This window comes from Leptonotus elevatus, chromosome 7 (assembly GCF_054856555.1).
Source record: "Leptonotus elevatus isolate MCC_2025b chromosome 7, RoL_Lele_1.0, whole genome shotgun sequence".
NCBI lineage: Eukaryota > Metazoa > Chordata > Actinopteri > Syngnathiformes > Syngnathidae > Leptonotus > Leptonotus elevatus.
The window spans coordinates 24,644,901-24,665,223 of NC_141245.1; the positions used below are offsets into that span (position 1 = coordinate 24,644,901).

The 20,323-nt window shown below is 42.6% G+C and overlaps 2 protein-coding genes across 5 annotated transcripts; both read left to right on the forward strand.

Moving 5' to 3' along the window:
• The first annotated feature begins 2,321 nt into the window (after nt 1-2,321).
• On the forward strand, nt 2,322-8,808 carry n4bp2l2 (NEDD4 binding protein 2-like 2). Of its 2 annotated transcripts, none has more exons than XM_086081426.1 (6): nt 2,322-2,406; nt 3,188-3,969; nt 5,514-5,638; nt 6,102-6,190; nt 6,288-6,364; nt 7,146-8,808. In XM_086081426.1, the coding sequence occupies exons 2-6, from the start codon at nt 3,188-3,190 to the stop codon at nt 7,303-7,305; spliced, it is 1,233 nt and encodes a 410-aa protein (XP_085937552.1). In that variant the 5' UTR covers nt 2,322-2,406; the 3' UTR covers nt 7,306-8,808. The 2 variants fall into 2 exon arrangements, with proteins under 2 accessions (XP_085937552.1, XP_085937553.1); XM_086081427.1 differs by having other exon boundaries at nt 3,188-3,549.
• Nucleotides 8,809-9,784: 976 nt separating this feature from the next.
• trmt9b (tRNA methyltransferase 9B) lies at nt 9,785-19,183 on the forward strand. 3 transcript variants are annotated; one of them, XM_086081428.1, is made up of 5 exons: nt 9,785-9,952; nt 10,024-10,125; nt 13,874-14,055; nt 14,565-14,738; nt 16,137-19,183. In XM_086081428.1, exons 3-5 carry the CDS (start codon nt 13,899-13,901, stop codon nt 16,961-16,963), a joined length of 1,158 nt encoding a protein of 385 aa, XP_085937554.1. In that variant the 5' UTR covers nt 9,785-9,952; nt 10,024-10,125; nt 13,874-13,898; the 3' UTR covers nt 16,964-19,183. The 3 variants fall into 3 exon arrangements, with proteins under 3 accessions (XP_085937554.1, XP_085937555.1, XP_085937556.1); XM_086081429.1 differs by lacking the exon at nt 10,024-10,125; XM_086081430.1 differs by lacking the exons at nt 9,785-9,952; nt 10,024-10,125 and adding an exon at nt 10,237-10,454.
• The last annotated feature ends 1,140 nt before the right edge of the window (nt 19,184-20,323 follow it).

The following is a 20,323-nucleotide window of genomic DNA, read 5'->3' on the forward strand; positions in this document are numbered from 1 at the left end:
TGCGAGTCTCAATAACCAAGGTTATTTTTAGTTTAAGGTGGGGGTCTTTAGTTTTTGTCCGTTTGTGTTTGCTCAACATTGCGCCTGCCTTCAGCTACCCCCTTACACATTCCGCTCTGTGATTGGCTAAAGGGGCAAACATTGACTTTTCAGCCCAGAAACGTCCCTCCTATGGCAAAACATAACAAAATGGCAAAATACAGGCTGGGGGTGGTGGTGGATGATGACAAAATCACCGCCACACACTAACAGAAACCCAGAGGTGTTGATTGAGAAGGATTTCACGTGTATACATCCAGTATTTATAAAGTAAAGTAAGAAGAAAAAAATAAAATTCAAAAAACTATTTTGTTAACGAAATAAAATAAAAATTAAAATGATTTTTAAAAAAACAAAAAAATGAAACTACATTTTAGGTTTACAAAACGAACTAATAAATATAGCAAAAAATGTCCTTCATTTTAGTCTTTAGTTTTTAACTCATCCACTGCCATTGACGGCTAAAGACGTCAAAAATTCATTTGAACTATTTATTGGTGTAACATATTTTTCCATTTTTGTTAAGAGTATGAAAACCCAGATTTTTGGGGGGATATTTAGAACAGATATAAATTGTGAGTTAACTAGTGAAGTCATGCAATTAATTACAATGACAAATTTTAATAGCCTGACACCCCTAATTTATAATAATATTTTATTTTTTAAATCTTTTTTTTTAAGAAGAAAAGATTATTAAAAATTTGGGGCGTCAGGTGATTAACATTTTTAATTGTAATGAATCGCATGACGACTAGTTAACTCACGATTAATAACAAATTGGATATCTGTTCTAAATGCAATATTTTTTTTCTAGGTTTTCATACTTTTGTTAACAGAAGTGGAATTTGTTTTCATCAATTAGTTAAAATTATTATTTTTACGTCTTTAGGCGTCAATGGCAGTGAACGATTTAATTTAATGCATGAGCCTTTAGGGAAGCGAACCCACGCCGCCTGCACCGAAGGCAATGATGGTCCCACTCTACCACCCAAAGCCCCACTTGCAGGCAAGACGAGAGCCAGCCTGCCATTTGACACAGAAGAAACCAGCCAAACACGCAGGTATGTAACGCCTCCTGCATGGTGAGATCCAGGCCGGCGATAGGGTTCGACACACGGGAGGCGACAAGCGACGGCGGCAGCAACAGACTTCGCTCTCTTGTTACAACAGAGTTGATTGTCTATTAAATTGGAGAGAATCTAAACGTTTTCATTGTAAACACAAAAGTTACACTACAGTACGTAATGCCAGTATGAAGATTATAATAATAATTATTATTATTAACTGTTACAAAAACGGTAAAGAAATGTTACCGAACAAATAAGCGGATTCGGAATCTCACCGCACGCCCGAAGAAGCCAATTTGGAGCGGCGTTTTATGATTATTATTATTATATAAAACCCGACAATATTTACAGTATTTACCTGTAATCCACATATATACATGCCAAAACATAGTTGCTGTAAATTGTACAGTATTTGACTGGAAATTACTGGACTTTGTTTTAACCCATAATGCGCTGTTTTACCCATAATGCATTGCAGTATACAGTTAAATACGGTTAGATTAAAAACAAAATATTGCAGGTTTTTTTTTTTTTACTGAAATTTGTTACAGTGTACGAAATGTAGACATACATCGGTGTTTCTCAAACGGGGGTACATGAAGGCACTTCATGAGATTTTACAATATATTTGAAGATTAACATCCGTGTGTTTGTTTACATGGTGATTGGAGGGCTGTGTTGTTTTTTCAATTAATTGTTTTTATTTCTGGCAAGGCACTTTGAGTTGCATTTGTCATGTATGAGAAGTGCAGTGCAAATAAAGTTTCCGACACTTCCTGCAGGCTGCCGATTGCTTTTGAACGTTGACCTCTTTTTGGAGCACAAAGAGTGACGTGTGCAAACGTGGCGTCTCCACATTTTGGAGGAGTACGGTCATGTGATCATCACCACCCAAAAGGGAGACTCGCGATGCACCTCCACCTCATGATAAAACAAATATTTTGTTTTTACTTGAACACATCTACTATTCCAGATAGGAACAGGATGTGGAGTAAAGTTATGATTATAAACCAGTTTCCAATACAACAAAACCTGCTGATGAAATTTTTTATAGTTTAACTTGCAATTTAGTAACACAAAAATCCCACCTTAAGAAAAAAAAGTATACCACCACATTCTTTAAATAATTTCAAGGGAATATAAAACCAAAAATGTTCCATATTCACCCACATTCATGGAACTCAGCATCCGTCCAAAGTAAAAGTCCTTGCTGACGTCACATCCGTAAACACGAAATTAGCTTTAGCTATGTGGCAACTAGCCGTACTCTCTTTCGTTTCATGTAAACACATCACTTAAGGTAAGCGCGTTTTGGGGTTGAACGGTCAATTGTAACATTGTATTTATCTTGGCTATGGGTTTAACATTGAATCTACTCGCCCGTTTAGTCGGCTAGCTTGTACGGTTAGCTTCAGTATTGAGAGGGAAGTACGATACTATGTGAAAATTATTTTCTAAAGGCTGGCATACAATTAGTGCCTCCCTACCCATCAATTGTGAAATTAAACGGGTAAATCTTACGTTATCTACTTATTTCTGAAAATGTGTCAGTGGGTAAGAAGTTCCGCACTTTCGTAACCATGGAGACAAAGAGCTGAAATGTGGCTGGCCAACCACAAAAAAAATTAAATAAAAAAGACTTGCAATGTGTTTAACTGTACAACAGAACGAATTAACTTACCTCAGGACAACAGCATGTTAGCTTATATAATTACCACTGCGAGTTCGAGTCCTCAAGGATACTCACAACCGTTGGTGCACCTTGAATTTCTTTATTGAACGAAAAATAATAGCATAAATAAACCCATTTAGACACAAGTTCTGCCCAGGGACTCAATGTGGAGACTTATCAACCTGATCTAACAACAATCAACTTCATTCACGTTCATTGGCACGACACAGGTGGCCTCAAGTGGTCAAAAATATCACCTGCACCATGCAATGCTCATTTTTTATTAATATGACGGAATTATTATTTGTTTTAATTTGAAATGAATTTCAGAATTGGCAAGTTAATTCTAGTGCAGCCTGATCTTAAATTAAAATACTTTTTTTTTTCTTTTTAAATGACTCTTGTGCAGATGTCTCAAGCGGCTCGCTCATGTGTCCAAAACTCTTCTGCCGATGCTCCAGCGGACAAGGACGAAAGTATCCCTGAGAGTGAAGCTGTCCACAAAGAGGCTACAGACGTTCAACGTGTTTTAAAGGAGGTGGGCTTCACCAGCGCCACCTTCATTGGTCCCGCCTTCCCTCCAAAGAAGAACATTGACGACTCGCTGAGCGACTTTTACAAAGAGATCCAAGCCATTGACGATCAAGCTGAGAAGGGACGGGACCCGCGTGTCCAACTGAAAACATCATCGATAAGGAGACGTCCAGGAACAACTCTCGCGGGGGACGACTTAAGCGAGCCTTCAGAAAAACGTCCGCCGTGGCCCCACTGGTACAAAAATGAGCCGTATTCCACTCACAGGCCTGACAACGTCAAATCATCTCCCAATCACCCGGATTATTATCCTCCGCCGGCATTCCGCCCGCCTCCGAATCACAGATCGTTCCGCAGATTTTGCCAGCCTTCTTTCCCACATCCGCACCATTTACCTCCGCGCCGCCGCGACCCGTATCCACCTGAATTTCCGCCGTTACCCGGCTTCTCGGCGTCCCCTCATTATAGCCATTACAACAGGTGCAATGACAACGGCGACGCTTACGACGCCGGCTGGTCCTGTGACGCGCCGCGATGTCATTCCGACGAACATGAAGCCGAGCAACAGCGTTGCTACGCGCGCTCGGACAAACCTTCGTTTTTGGTGCTCGTCCTCATGAGAGGCCTGCCAGGCTCGGGCAAAACAACAATGGCAAGGTACGTCTTACATACGCTGAATTTTAACTTCTTAAATATATAATATAATATCTGTGCACGTCACACCACAGCAGAACCACTCAGAATAATCTTTCAATCATCCAGTAATTATTTGGACCGATGCTGAATTTGATCGTAAAAAGTCGACAAATGCTCAAATTTGGACCGATTATTTTTGTGTGTACGCCACATCACAGGATGATCACTCAGAACAATCTTTCAGAGACATCCAATAATTGTGCGTATGCTGATGATTTGATTACAAAAACCTAAAATTCGACCCAATTATCGGAACGCGTGCATCCCACGCTGCATGATAGATAATCGGAACGGGTACAAAAATTGGGCTTGTTGAGTGGAAACCCGCTCAAGGTCATGACCTTGCTCCGAACAGGAATGCGTTGCGACGTAAATGACAACGGCGGCGTACGTCCAAATAAAGTTTCTACAAAATGTATTGAACTGGAAATGATTTGGGGGGAAAATGATGTCATGGTTATGTCAATAAACACCAAAGAAATCATATCGAGCAAACTTGTCATTACAGTCGGGGTTCCTTTTAAAGCTTATAACATTAAAGATGTGAATTACAGGCAAAACATTTGACTGTTTTAAAATACTTTTGTCCTTTAAGCTTTAACTTTATGTTTAGGTTCACAACAGGGGAGAAAAATCTGCCAAAATTGCCCCGCCCCAAAAAAAAGAAGAGTTTTTTTTTTTAGGGTTTGTGTGAATGTTATTATTTTCCCCTCATGTTCTAATAGGTTAATATATATAAAAATTGGGGAAAATATACCTATATTTTAAAGCGCAAATATTGTCCAATTTAATTGGCTGACCGATTAATCGGTTGGGCCCTAATCCGGACATCGTTTAGGATGATTTTTTTAGACATTTAGCTCACTCCCAGCAATTTTCACTGAAGCAACCCCCTTCTCTCCCGGCCGTTTGACTGGATTTTGACAAATTTTGCAAGGCCCACACAATATTGTGTTCTATTCCAATAAAACATGGAACCTACCTAAAGAAAGATTAGTCTCTTCTTTGATCAGGAAAAAAAAAGTATATTTCTATGTTTCTGTTTTGCAGCAATTAGCATAAGGATTTAGCCAAGTTTCATCATTATTCACAAATCTGTTTAGAACTGTGGCGAAATCATCTTGTTTTTAACATGGTCCTAATTGATCTCTTATACTCTGCTGCCACCTGCTGGTCGTTTTTTTTTTTTTTTTTGCAATAACTACCATTGCTTCAACCGTTCTGTGCAAGTTGAGAGGCTAGCATTAAAAAAAAAAACTTTGGGACACTTAAAACATTTAAAATGGAAGGTATTTATATACGTTTTTGGAGCCGATGAATTAATAATCATGTCTATACTGACTTTAATCGTGTGTGTAGCCGACACCGCTAGATAAGCTCTAAGCATATCTATTTCTTAAGAGAACGAAGAGGCGGCTTGGAAATGCGCACATTCGTCGGTTTGTTTACACTGCACTGAAATCCAACCCTCGAGACTTTCATATGTGTCGACTTTTTTTTATCAGGGACTTGCTGGCGATGGGTCGCAGCGGCCTGATCCTGAGCACGGACGACTACTTTGCCCAAAATGGCGGATACCGCTACGAGCCGAGCCTTCTCAGGGACGCGCACGAGTGGAACCATCGAAGAGGTGAGAAATGTTAGTTACCCCGTCCGTTCCGACGGGCCCCCATCGGTTCCTCGCATGCGCGCAACCCAGGGATTTATTTACATGCTGTGAATGGGTGAATCCGGAGGGCAGCCATCTTGCGCAGCCACTCGTACTGTTTTTTAGTGCCTGGTGGAAGTCAATCGTCAACATTTCTTGACAATAATATGTTGTATGTGACTTCACTCGTGTAAACATGACATTCTAATTAATATTACATTTGTGGAACGTGAGTTCTGAAGCCTCAATCTCAGGGGGGGGCGGCCATTTTGCCACTTGCTGCCGATTTTTTTTTTCCCATTAATGCGCTGGCTCGAGGGAAAACACGCGTTCCGTTTGGTTTGGATTTTGAGTGCAATTTAACGCGCCGGTCGTCGGCGCGTTGACTCTGTGGCACTTTAGTGCTCCACTCAAGCAGCCATTTTGGCGCCGGCCTGCCTTTCAGCTAGCGACGCCATGCATGACGGCCGCTCTCCCGTAATCATCGACAACACCAACCTGCAGGCCTGGGAGATGAAGCCTTACGTCCAAATGGTGGGTTGAGAATGACACGGCTTCATTTTTGGGAACGTGACCATCACCTCCTTTTTTTTTTTCTTTTTTTCTTTTTTTTCTCCTTCTTCTCACGCAGGCTTTACAGCGAGGATACCGAGTAGACTTTTGTGAACCAAACACCAGCTGGAAGTATGATCCCTATGAGCTGGAGAAGTAAGTTCAAAATTCTGGTCCGAATTGGCGCAGTAATTGCGATAGAAGGGCGGTCTTTTTTTGTGCCAATTACGTCCTTTCGTTTACGCACGGGATACGTCACCGCGATCACGTGACCAGGATTATGGCGGTCACTACGGTATGTTCTTATTTTGATACTTAATCGGTTTAAAAGAAAATTCAGGGAATAAGATGCCAGAGATATTTGCACTTTTATTCTTTACACACAATGCCTGTCTTGTATCGCTTTAAATATTATTGCACTCCCAAAGACGTATTTATACGTTTTTTTTGTTTTTTGATAGAGCATACATAAGGCTTTGGTGCAGCCTCTGAACTGAAGAGAATGGTTGAAGGAATGGTAGTTGTTACAACAACGGCCAGCAGGTGGCAGCAGAGTTTAAGAGATCAACCGGGGCCATGTTGCAAAAAGCTCTTTCCCCAACTGTTTTAATCAGACTTGTGAATAAGGATAATAAAACTTAGCTGGCCATATTCTAATGTTAACTGCTGCAAAATGGAAACTTTTTTTCCTGATGAAAAAAGAGACCATGTTTTTATAGCCATAGAACACATTATTCTGTGGGCCTTGCAAAATCAGTCAAAATCCAGTAAAACAGCCGGGGGAGCGAAGGGGGTTGCTTCAGGGAAAATGGCTGCCAGTGAATGAGTTCATATCGTGGCAGTTTGAATATCGCGCTATATCACAATATTGCCGTTAGCGTTACTTCCCTGATTCCAATGTTGGGCCACACGTTTTTTAACAAAGTGCTGTTTACAGGAGGAACAAGCACGGCGTGCCTCAGGAGAAGATTGCGCAGATGCTGGATGGCTTTTCTTACCCCATCTCCGTGGACCTGGTGTTGAGTTCTCAGGAGCCGCAACACGTCCACCAGAGGCGGCCAATGGAGCCGAGGAAAGATGGAGCGTCCTTCGAATAGCACATGCAGGATTTTACTGACAAGAACTTTTTAAGGACTCATTTTGGCTTCAAATGAAGTGTTTGTACAGCTTTTGTAATTTTGTTTTTTTAAAAACATTAATAATGTCTTGTATTTTTTCAAGGGAATGTGATTTCAGATATTTTTTCAACAACAAAAAAAATCAATATGTTCTCACTAGCTGGGTTTCCAATTTACTGAAAATGCGCAAAACGGACATGCGACTTGTACCCACGTCCATCCAGTTTTATTTTTGCATTTCTTGAAAATTCTAATAAAAATGGCTAATGGGGCTGGGAATCTTTGACTGTCTCTCGATTCGATTCCGATTTTTGGGGCTGCGATTTGATTCCGAATGATTTTTGATACAAAAAGAATTTGATTGACAACGATTTCTGCTTCAATTTACAGATGTGCAAACAATCGTCATGATCGACTCCAGTCTAATTCGCTAATGCTAATTAGCGCGCTACGCGAGTCACTTTTATCACTCAAAAGAACGGCTATTCGTACAAAAGGCTTCAGGAATGTATACAGAGAAGCGTCTTAACATTACTCACCAGCATATGCTCTTCCTACGCTGCAAAAAAAACTTTTACTGGAATAACTTGATTGTGACTTTTTCCTTCTATTCTCTAACGTGGCTACAACTTAACAGTGTATCTGAACGTGCGGAACCACACTGCCCCTAAGTGGCCTAATCGTGTACAACATGAACAGCGTTCCCAGTAAAGGCACACACAAACAAGGGCAAGACCGTATTTAATAGTTTAAATAAAGTTGATTTTGTGACATTCCAAATCGATTCTGAATCGCACTAAATGAAAATCGCGATTCTTATGAGAATCAAATTTTTTTGGGCACACCCCTAATGGAAACCCAGCTAGTGTTTTTTCATCTGTGGCTATTCTGTTTTATTTAAATATTTGTTCTTTCGAGTCATCCACACTTTTTCTTGAGGTCCATTTTTTTGCTGAGAATGTCGAGCTCAGCAGTCGTCACGAAAGGACTCTTATTGTTTACAAACATCATGAAATGGTCCATATAGGATGATTATTCTTTTTGCCCAGAGAAGCTCGACCAATCGGAGGCTGCCGAGTGTGTCCTTGAAAGATAATGCAGGGCGGCCGTTGGGCTGAAAAGATTTGATGAGCTGCAACGTGACACACGAGAGAGCCTCAACTGCGTCCAACATTCACGCACGTGATGATGATGATGATGGTGATGATGATGATGATGATGATGATGATGATGTGAGTGGGCTCTTTATGGCGGTGACGAAGCACCGACAACTAAATGGAAAAAGTGCTTTGATTTACTGTTTTATTTACTCTTTATTACATTTGATAGGAGTTTTTGAGATCGACATCAGCGATTCGACTTGAATTTCATTTCAAGTCTTGAAAACCAAATCGCTGCCCACATTTTTTATATTGTTATTTACATTACATGTTATACATATAAAAAGGAATGAACTACATGAATTAAATGTGTTCAGCTTTTGCTTTGGCTTTTTGCTTTTTCTGATGACACCCACAACGTTGAGGGAAAATGCATCGATGACGATTGACCCAGAAGTGGAACTTTTACGTCAGACAGCGTGTACGCAACGTTATCCTCTCGTCACAATCAATTGGAGACAGTTTGTCACACGGTGGCATGTTGCTAAGCAGACTTTATTGTGCTCAAACTTCACTTTCCCATAAGGGAAATTATTTTAACCACGTCGAACGCAATGCAAAGAACATCATGGGACTATTTCTGCACATGCAACTGAATCATGACTGTATTACATACACAATAGAAAACACTATTGTCTGTATGGTAGCTGTCATAATTATTATTTTTTTTAAAGATCGCGCGATTTGTCATACTTGGCAGCCGTTCATTATTTACTGGAAAACTTCTATTTCAGGGAGCGCGTGCTCGTTTGCGCGTGCGCGGGTAATGGCCAGCTCCATTGTTTAATAGTGTAGTAGTCACGTGACGCGGACAGCCAATCACACGCGAGCTTTGCCACCGCATCGCGTGTTTTTTTTTGTGTTTTTTTTTACACGAAAGAGCGCTCAACGAAGCCAAGTAAAGTTTTCGTTGTAAGAATCAACAACACTAACATGGGTCTTTCACAATAAAAGCACCGGTTTAGGATTGTTGGAACAATTTGCGATTTTGTTAGAAATGTATTTTTGTATACCGCACTGTCACTTCTTAAAGTACAAATAAAAAGCTCTATAGAAAGAAAATAAGCATTTACAGCAACCGAAGGTGAGCAAGAGATGGATTGATCAATAACAAAATCAAGCTTGAGCCTAATTTCTAAAGTCATCTTAAAATGTACGCAGGGAGCTAATTCGGCGATGGGAGGGTCGATCCCACCACCACCAAACGCCAAACTAACTTTAACTTGAGGTAGGACTTGACTACGGCGGCAGAGTCGTCTCTGTTGTACTTTATTGTCTCAGCCTGCCCGGAAGCTGCTTTTCGTCTTCCAACGGTCGCCTTGACAGGTGTTGGCCGCGTCAACGACAGACGTCGCCGCCGATGGCTCCCCAGCCGTCCGGCGGCTCGTTGACGGCGGCCGCTCAAGCACGGCAGTCACGCACGACGGCGACTCGTTTCTCCCACGCGTGTGGTGACGTGACGTAAGGTAACGTAACGTGGATTCAAGTACGCACGTGTTTAAATGATAAAAAAGAAAATGAAATGTGGCCGCCGTAGGCACAGCAGCAGCAGCAGCAGCAGCAGGTGCGTGGCCGCCGGCTGCCAATTAGCGAGGAGAAGCTCCAAGTTGACGGACGCCTCTCGACGCATTCATGCACGGTGAGGCATTTTCGTCAATCTCCAAACGAACGAACTGCGAGCCGCTGGCCGGTGCAGCGTGGCGATTAAATGACGTGATTTCATTCCAATTCAAACTTAGCCGTTTAAAGAAGAAAAAAAGAAGAGGTGTTAATATGACACAAGTTGGCGAAAATGCGGTGATTTTCTCGTTCAGTCGACTTCTAGACGGGACGCAAGAGTGACTTGAGAATGCTCCTCAGGTTTAATAGTCAAGCGGGGAGTCATGGCTGCAGGTTTTAATTTGACGGGTAAACCTGTTTGTCTGCGGTTGGAGAGGGACGTGCCGGCAACCTTGACTGCAAGCCCAGGTCGCTTCTCTGCTCCGTCGTCATCATCATCATCATCATCATCATCACCATCATCATCATCATCCATAGTCTTGAATGACCACTAATGCTGTTTAGTGACCCCTGGCTGCTCCAAGGGTAGGTTACGCTCCACTCCACAGTGCCCCGCTACAACATAGCTGGGATGCTACCCAGCCATTTACATTTTCAGTCTGAGGCTCTCTCCCTCTTGCTGATTGCATAATGAGTACCTCACTTTGGTGAGGCGGGAGGGGCGGGGGTGGGGGGACGCCGAAGGAGGGGACAGTGTTACATAATAAAGCATGTTTTCCTTCCATTTGGATGGGGATGATGCCAGCAGCTTTGCAAATGAGGCCCTTTGGAGGGCTTTTAAGGTGTCCATCAGCCATCAGGCGTTGTTTGCACGGCGGTTCGAGCGTTCAATGTTGCGGAGGGGCCCCAGGCCTCCCGTGACCTCGTCAGCCGAGTCCCTGGCAAGGAATCACGGCCGTGATCATTCAGACGACGGTGGAGCGCTTTTTGTTGGTTCACAATTGCCTTCCGTGCACAAGAGGATGCCAAGAAGCTATCAATAGACGGCGGCGGGTTCATTATGTTTGTAAACAATAGGTGGCAGGTGGCAGAAGTGGAGTGAAAATAATGAAAATGTCAGTGAGCCAACCCCCCTCAATGATCATGTTAAAAGATCTTAAGTTTTATTAGCGAGCTCGGAGCAGATGAAGAGAAGTCGTGACTTGCACGACAATGTTTAGGACCGAACAAAGCTCCAGAAAGCTTTGATTAAAAAAATAAAAATAAAAATAAATAAAAGACAGTTGCTTGCCTCACTGGTCCATTTGAATTGTTTCCTGTTGTGAGATGACGGCACACGGCGTGTGATGATGTCAAGCTCGGGCTGCTCGATTATGGGAGGAAAAAAAAAAATCACGATTATTTTGGTAATAATTGAAATCACGATTATTCAAACGGTTATTTATTTTTTGGTACAAAACAAGAACATGTTTAAACATTAAAAAAGTATGAAGACCAATTAAAAAAAATAAAAACACTATAATTATGTAAATATTTGTAATATCTATTTATAATAATAATAATAGTTTATTTATTTATTTATGTTGGCAAAAACTTGGAGTGCAGCATGTGCACTGTCCAGTAGGACGATCATTTATTTTTTGGTACAAAACAAGAAAATTATTGAATATAAAAAAATATGAATTTAAAACAAATTCTTTGAAACACTATAATTATGCAAGTTCCTTTTGGATGAAACAAAATGTATTAAAATAATTATTTTAAAATTTAAAATAGGTGCAAATGTATACATTTAAACCTGATTTTGTAATTGAAATTGAAATTCAATTTCTATTAATCTATCTCAAGCTGCAATAAAGTCAAGCACTTGTTTGTCTTGAGAGTAAATGAAAAATACAATTAAAAAAACATGTGTGCCTGTTAATTGAGCTGCTTCAGCTTCACTCCTGAAAGGCATTTGTATTCGCCAAACGTATCGGCAGAAAACGTGACGCCCGTCCGTCTCCTGCAGCGTTTCGGGACGAGTAGTTCAGGGATTCATGTAATAAACCTGCAATTCTACCGGCACGTGTTTCGTATCCCCCGCGGGAAGGCCGTGCGAGGCGAACGTGTCGGCCGAAATGTGAAGGTGACGCTAACGTGTCGCCGAATAGCGAACCCTCGAACAAGGTGGCGGCGGCGGCGACGGCGTAATACTCGCCGGATTTTATGTTGTGACCTTTTTTTTTTTTCCCTCTTTCCCGACAGCAGCTTCTCCGCTGCAGCGCCGCTACCTCCACGTAATGCGGCGAACACGCACTTTACCAGGCTGACATGAAACGTGGCTTGATTGTAAATGTGAAACATGAACGCGTACGCCACAAAGGCAGGGGAGGCGAGATTAGAAATGAAACGGCGTGGAAAAAAAAGAAGCCCTGCTATCTGTCGGGTTCGGGGACTGGGCAAAAAAATATGCGAGTAATTGACGCCCCCCCCCCCCAAAAGGGTTTGTAATTGCATATACAGTAAATGGCAGCAGCTGGTGGCGAAGAACTGCTAAACGAAACTCCTCAACTCACTTAAACATAATTCCTCGCCTCCAACATGTCACCAGATGGCCGGAGCGCAACGGCAGCAAATAATGGAGGATAAGTTCCACGAAATTCTGTCAATAGGTGAATGCCAAACTGCAAATATTAGTGGCAAGGAGCGACAATGGATGCCGGCCGGCTAGCATTAGCATTAGCATTAGTCAGCTTTCCCTCCAATTGTTTTGATTTTTTTTTTAAGCAAATTTAGTGAAAATGCGCAAAACGGACATGCGACTTAATGCCCGTTTCCATCAGTTCTTCTTTTGCGAATATTGAGAGGGTGACTCCGCCCCTGTAGGTGGCGCTATACACCATAGAGATGTGAGCCACCAGTAATTTAAAAGAAGAAGACCAGGAAGTGACTGCGGCGTGTGATGAGTTTGCTTTTGTAATTCTTGATGAACCGTAGCGTTTCTTTGATGGTTTCCATCTAAAATAGCATTAATGTTCGTTTCTTTAATTAATTCCGAAAAGATTTCTGATTCGTGCCCCCCCCCAAACATACCTTACTTTATCGTCCGACATTGCTTTGGGACTACAAACGTACGTGTGGTCAAAACATGCGACTAGTATCTGGTCTTGCCAGCGGTTATTCGCAAAAGCTGTTTCCATAACCCAAATTAGCATTTTTCCTTTTTTCGATACGCTTGAAAAAAAAAAGCGTAACAACCTTTTTGCGAATTTTGGGGCCCTTTTGCGAATTTCTAGCGTTTCCATTCAGTTTTATTCCCGCATTTCTAGAAAATTTGAATAAAAATGGGTAGATGGAAACCCAACTATTGAAGCCCCGACTTTCATCTCCCCAGCCACTTCAACCAGCTCCTCCGGCAGAATCCCAAGGCGCGTTGCCAGGCCCGCCGAGATACATCGTCTCTCCAGCGTGTCCCGTGTCGTCCCCGTTGGGACATGCCCGGAACGCCTCTCCGAACCAGATGCCCGAGCCACCTCAACTGGCTCCTCTCAATGTGGAGGAGCAGCGGCTCAACTATGCTAAGCCAATCAGGGGGGAGGGTTCGCCTCTCCGGTCCAGTGTCTTAAGTTTGCAAACAACTTTCAGGCTCGGACGGCGTCAGAGGCCAAAGGTGGAGTTGGGCTTTGTTGACTGATTGCTTAACAGTTGAATTAACGCTCGTTAGCCGGCTACATACAGTTTGTCACTTATGTTGCATTGCGTTGAAAACGCAAATTGGAAATGCAATTTTAACGCCTTGCGTCACATCGCAGTTGAAATCGCCGCCGATTCATGCACAGCTCGCTCTACTCATCGCCGCAACGCGCGGAATCGCGGTTCATGACTTTTCCGGTTTGTTCCCGTAGACGTGACGGCGCCAGGCGGTCGTTGATGATGGACGAGGCGGCCAGCCAGCTGGAGCGAGAGCACGTGCACGGCGTCTACGACAAGATCGCGCCCTACTTCAACGACAGCCGCTACAAGGCCTGGCCCAAGGTGCGGCAGTTCCTGCTGGACCAGCCGCCCGGCAGCATCGTCGTCGACGTCGGTGGGTGCCGCCGGCTTTTTTTTTTTTTTTTTTTTTGCACTTACACTGCCATCCAGTGGTCAACGTTTGTATGTCAAGACTACACTAGAGTGTCCACTGGAGTGGCTAATGGCCGACTGTGGCAAAAAGATTCATTTATATTGGAAAAAAAAACGTTTTAAGAGCTGCCCACTGCAGTAACCGCCATCTGTGAAAAGGGTTGTTATGAGAATGTAGTTTTGTTGTTGTTGTTGGGGCTTATGAATCGTAATCTTATGAGAGTACACGTGCATTTTTAAGATGAAGTCGTAATAGGATATTAAAGTAAAAGTTTAACAAACGATAACTTAAATAAAAAAAAAAAAAAAATGAAATGGCCATTTTTCACTTCCATTTTTCAGCAAATGAATGACGAGGACAAGTTTCACGAAATTCCGCTGCTTGGTCAATTCACGCCGGAAATCCGGGGACGCAGTTTGACAAGTGCTTTGTTCTGAAATGCCCTTTTTGTGCCCCCCCCCCCCCCGCAGGCTGCGGCAACGGCAAATACCTCGACATTAACGAGGGAGCGTTCAAGCTGGGCTGCGACGTCTGTCGCCCCCTGGTGGACTTTGCCGGCAGCCGAGGTCACGAGGTGCAGATGTGCGACGGCCTCCAGCTGCCTTACCGCGACGGCTGCTTCGATGCCGTGCTCTCCATCGCAGGTGACGCGCGCGCACCAGCGTGACCGTAACAAAAGGCCTGCATTCTGCTTTCAACTCAACTTTATTTATAAAGCGCTTGAAAACGAGCATTGCCGTATACAAAGTGCTGCGCATGGCACAGAAATCGGGCATGCGGTAAAGATAAGTAAAACAAGGAAAGTTAACATATTTTAAGTAAGTAACTTTATATCAATATATTAATAACAAGATGGAGGTAAATGAGTGAGTGAATAAGTAAACGAATACATTAATAAAATAAGCATCAATTTCGTAACACAGCACAAACACACCCACAAGTGTCACGGTGAGCCAAAAGCCGAACAATGCCGATTTTACCGGTTTTAAGACGGGTTTTAAAAGGAGCTGGAGAGAGAGATTGCCTAATATGGAGCGGACGGTGGTTCCAAAAGGGAGGGACCGGCAACTGCAAACGCTCGATCCCCTCTAAGCCTCCGCTTTGTCCTCCGTACTTCCAATTTTGTCTGGTCTGCTGACTCAAAATACCACCGAAATATATAGAATATATATATTTAATATTTAAAAATATATAGAATTATAACTAGACAAAAACACACGAATATGATAAAAAAAAATGCTACAGTGGAAAGTCGAACCTTTAGGCATACTTAAAATATTGCAAAAAAATGGGGAGAAAAATACACCATAATATATTGAAATTTGACCACCTAAAAAAAAAAAATGTCAGCAAAATATATTGCAGAATTACAATACAAAACTTAGACAAAAATCCTGTACAGTAATCAGATATTGGCCAAAGCATACCAAATGAGATAATACACAAATATGATCAAAAAGAAAAGTTTAATACAGTATTAGTAATAGAAAAAAATATTAGACAACAAAAAGAAAAAAATACAATATAAGACAAAAAATACACAAATCCGAGCTAAAGATATTTAATACCAAAACATTGGACAAGAATACACAAATATTAGTTGAAGAAATGGTATACAGTAATCTAATAACAATATTTCAAACAGTACAAAAATGGACAAACCATTATCATACAATTAGAATTTTTTTTTGACAAATACTGTTCACAAAACTTGGCCAAAACATTTTGCTTCACACAGTTTTGTTATTGCGTTAAATGAAATTTCAAAAGGTGCTCGGTATTGGCGAGTACTCAAAAAGTGAGTACTTGTATCGGCCTGAAAAAAGTCCTTTTGAACATCCTCAGTAAATAATAGACCAAAAAGAATATTTAGCAAAAATGCACAAATGTTGAAAAATATAAGAACGTCGACAACACAATTAGGAAAGAAATGAGATGCAAATACGAATGTTGTTCCCAAAAAAATGAAAGGGAAAAAAAATGTGACATTTGCTGACTTTGCCGGCAACAAGTAACGTTTGCGTGCGACGTTTGCGTTGCAGTCATCCATCATCTGTCCACCAAAGAACGTCGTATCCGAGCAATAAGGGAGATGGCGCGCACGCTGCGCGCGGGGGGCCGCGTCATGATCTACGTGTGGGCCATGGAGCAGAAGCGCCGCAGGTTCGACAAGCAGGACATCTTCGTCCCGTGGAACCCCAACCTCCGCTCGCCCGACGCCGACACGCCGCCGCGCCGGCCGGCGACCCAGAGCGCCGGCGACGCCGTCGACCAAGGTGACAAGCACAGGAAGGTCCGAAGCACGTCGTCGGTGGCCGACGCGGCCACGCCCGCGCCCGCGCCCGGCGCTCACAGACTCTGGTTCTTCTCCCGCTCCCTGGACTCGGTCTTCGACTTCGGGAGCCTGTCCGTCTCCCGCTCTTCGTCCCGGGAGCTCGACACTTTATCGCCCGCCAGCGGGCAGGGCGCAGCCTCGGGCCCGCGGGTTCGAGGGCGGGCTTTCATCCAGCACTTTTCCAGCTTCTTCTCCCCGCCGTCCACGGTCGGGTCCGAGGAGGACGTCTTCGGCTCCGGCGCCGATCTGCACGAGGAGCCTGGAGAGGAGCGCGGCGCCGGCGCCGGCGCGGCCCTGGCGCCCGAGTGCGGCGCCCTGGCTCTGCCCGACCTGGTCCCCTTCCAGGGGGAGCACTCGGGCCGGGAGAGCGCGGCGGCCGACGGTTCCTGCCTGAGGTACTATCACGTGTTCAGGGAGGGCGAGCTGGCCGAGCTCATCGGCAATCACGTGGCCCAACTCCGCGTCCGCCACACCTACTTCGACCACGCCAACTGGTGCGTGGTGGCCGAGAAGGTAGAGCCCGGGACAATCTGACCGGCTTTTTTTATTGTATTTTTATTTTTACTTCCTCTTCTAATTTATTTCACCGTTTTGATCGTCTGCCGATGAGTTTTTAGCACCGAGTCTCAGTTTTTACTTTCACTTGATGATTCCGAGCAATCTCAGTTTTTACTTGATGTTTTTAGCAGTTTACAGTCTTACAACACAAAAGCTGTTCGGTGGCTACAACGCACAACTGTTCTTAGTTTTGTTTTGTTTGTTTTTTGCACTTTTTACTTTATTCAACAAAGCAACATGTGGCAAATCCAGGTCCGGAAAGTAAAAACCCTGCCACTTTGGCTTTAGCCCCAGGTGCTAGCTAGTTAGCTAGCTAGCTGCCAGGTTTTACACCCAAACGGTGGCAAGGTTTTTACTTTTAGGTGCTAGCTAGGTCCCTAGCTAGCTCCCGTTGTGCTTGTTTAGCTTTTAGGGAGCTAGCTAGCTAGCTAGCATCAGGGGCTAAAGCCAAACTGGCAGGTTTTTACTTTTAGGTGCTAGCTAGGTCCCTAGCTAGCTCCTGTTGTGCTTGTTTAGCTTTTAGGGAGCTAGCTAGCATCAGGGGCTAAAGCCAAACTGTGGCAGGTTTTTTACTTTCCGGACCTGGATTTGCCACCTCTGCAAAGAAAGCAACACACACATTTGGCAAAACAAAGTAGTACTCTTGTATAAAATGGACAAGTTTTAAGAAAAATCTGTCATAATTGAAATTTTAAAATTGTAGCAGTAGATCTAAAATCTTAAGCTAAATAGGAGTGGCACAAGTCCAAACATTAGGCACACGTAAACGGCTAAAGCAATAATGCACATAAAGACCAAAATATCTGAAAACCTTCGCGATATTTGACAAAGCGCACAAATATGGAGGAAAGAAATTTATTTGGGGGGAGGGGGGGTGATACATTGTAGCACTGAATCTTTTTATTTTATTTTATTTTTATTTATTTTTTAATTGATGATTCCAGTATGTTTGAAGTCTTATAAACAAACGTTACTCCACGGCTGCAACACACGACTGTTTAGATTTGCTTTATTTTTAATTAGACAGATTGAACCAACTTTGTTTTTAAATACAGTATAAAATCAAACAAAAATAGTGGCAAACTTATTTTGTGATGCTAAAAAATTAATAAACGTATGTATGGATGGATGGAATAAATAAAAGTCCCATGGAAAAAAAAAAAAAACAATTATTGGAAAAATATTAAACAGAATTAAGAGTTTCATCACTGATTCTCAATTTTGAATGATTCCAGGAATCTCCGGCCTTAAAAACAAAAAGTTACTCTGTGCCTGCAACACATCACTGTTGATTTTATCATTATTATTATTATTTTGAAAAGTCTTCTTTCAGTGTTTGTCAGATAAATTCACTTTACTTTTTACATACCAATATGCACCATTGCCCCCCCCAAAAAAAACTCAAATTGGGCTTGCTTTGAACGGGGAAATAGTGCCACCTGGTGGACATATTGAAAATGTGAAATTCAGTAGTTCTTTTTTAATAAATTTTTTTTACAAGATAAATCGAAATGATCAGGGATTTATTAATTGCAGTTGCACAAGTCAAAATATTAGGCACACTGGCAGAGTACGCAATAATGCTCAATAGATCAGAAAAAAATATTGAAATAAAATTTAGACTGAATAAACCCACAATCTGGGAAAATATAAAAATGCATAACTTTTGAGATATTTAAAAAAACATTTTTTGTTGTTTGCGTGTAACTTTCAACAGCTCAGCTTTGTGTGTCTGTTTCCAGTCTTAAAGACTGAAGTTCCTCCGTGGCTGCAATGCACGACTGTTCCTTTTTATTAATCATTAAAAAAAAATAATATCTTCATATGGTCGTGTAGGAAATAATGCACGTGTTCGTTCCAGACGTGTTTTTAGTCCACACAGTAAACTCGATTTTTTTTCCCCCCTCCTGTTTTTGGGGGTTTTCTTTTTGTGACATCTCGCGGTTTTTCGGTGTGCTTTCTCGCCAGTCGTCGCATGCGCGAGCAGCTGAAGTCAAAAATGTGTCGCATGCGTCCTACGAGCGGAAAACGGCAATCGGCCGCCTCATACTGTGAATTCATGTTGCACTGTACGCCCATTGTGATTTACATGGAAACTTGAAACCTTGTGCCAAGGAGGTGTTTCGTGTTTGTGTCAATACGGTTGTCGTGTTTTTTTTGTTTTTTTCTCGATTAAAAAGTTTCGTGTTGATCGTAGTGAAGTCTCCGAGCCGTTTTTGACGAGCGTGTCGTCGCATGTTGTCATTCGTTTGACGGAAATGTGGAAATTACCGTTGCAAAATTTTGACGCAAGGATACTTTTTCAGGAAAAAAAAAAGGGGGTCGCCACCAAGTATGCAAGTTGAAAGTACTCTGAGACCAAAGTTCACATTTGAAACCTAAACTCTAGTTAAAGCCATAATTCGAAACCGTAACTCATTTGAAACCCTAACATTGGTTTAAAGCCTACTTTGACTAACTCTAGTTTAAAACCCTAATTGTTAAAGCCGAACTCAAGTTTAATAAACCTAATTTGTAATCCTAACTAAATTAAAACCTACTTTCAAACTCGGACTTAAAACCCATTTGAAACCGCAACCCTAGTTTAAAACCCTGCTTTGAACACAAATGCTATTTTTGAAACCCTACCCTATTTAAAAAACCCTACTTTGAAATCCTAACCCTAGTTTAAAGCCCTAATTCTTTAAGCCTAATTTGAAACCCCGATGCTAGTTTAAAACCCTACTTTGAAGCCCAGCGCTCGTTTTGAAACCCTTACCCTAGTTTAAAAAAAAAAAAAACATACTTTGAAACCCTAACCATAATTTGATACCCCAACTCGTTCAAACCCTACTTTGAAACCCTAACTGTGATTTTCCTGACTATTTCCTCCTTTCAAACCCAAATCAGGTCTTGACACCTTAACACCCCAACTTGAAGGTCACTCGACTCCGGACTGTCAGCAAGGCTCCAATTTAAAATTGCCTTTGGTTATTCTTCAGAACTCGTTTCAAATAACTTGACCTTTGACCCAAACAAACCCAGACTGCCACTCATCTCACGATCTGCTGCTGCGTCACACGACGTTCCAAGACGGGCGCTTGTTAGCAACAGATGTCTATAATTCGTCAGTCAAATGCCGGCAAAGCAAATGTGCACACCCCCCCCCCCCCCCCCCCCCCCCGCACCCCCCGGAAGGAATTCGCGGCTCGGTGGCGAGTTGCCGCACGCCGGCTTCTTGTTGTGATTGTGCTCGATTCGTTTGGTGCGCTCGGTGTGTGCGCGAGCGAGTGTGTTACTTTGTGTTTGTGTGCAGCATTCTTGTTGTACCTCGCACATGCAACTGAAATGCTCTCA

Excerpts from the sequence above, each read along its gene's own strand:
- trmt9b (XM_086081428.1), top strand. The coding sequence starts at position 13,899 with ATGATGGACGAGGCGGCCAGCCAGCTGGAGCGAGAGCACGTGCACGGC. Across the intron at positions 14,056-14,564 it reads CAGCATCGTCGTCGACGTCG|GCTGCGGCAACGGCAAATAC; the intron begins GTGGGTGCCGCC and ends CCCCCCCCGCAG. Across the intron at positions 14,739-16,136 it reads TGCCGTGCTCTCCATCGCAG|TCATCCATCATCTGTCCACC; the intron begins GTGACGCGCGCG and ends TTTGCGTTGCAG.
- n4bp2l2 (XM_086081426.1), top strand. The coding sequence starts at position 3,188 with ATGTCTCAAGCGGCTCGCTCATGTGTCCAAAACTCTTCTGCCGATGCT. Across the intron at positions 3,970-5,513 it reads GGCAAAACAACAATGGCAAG|GGACTTGCTGGCGATGGGTC; the intron begins GTACGTCTTACA and ends TTTTTTTATCAG. Across the intron at positions 6,365-7,145 it reads GATCCCTATGAGCTGGAGAA|GAGGAACAAGCACGGCGTGC; the intron begins GTAAGTTCAAAA and ends TGCTGTTTACAG.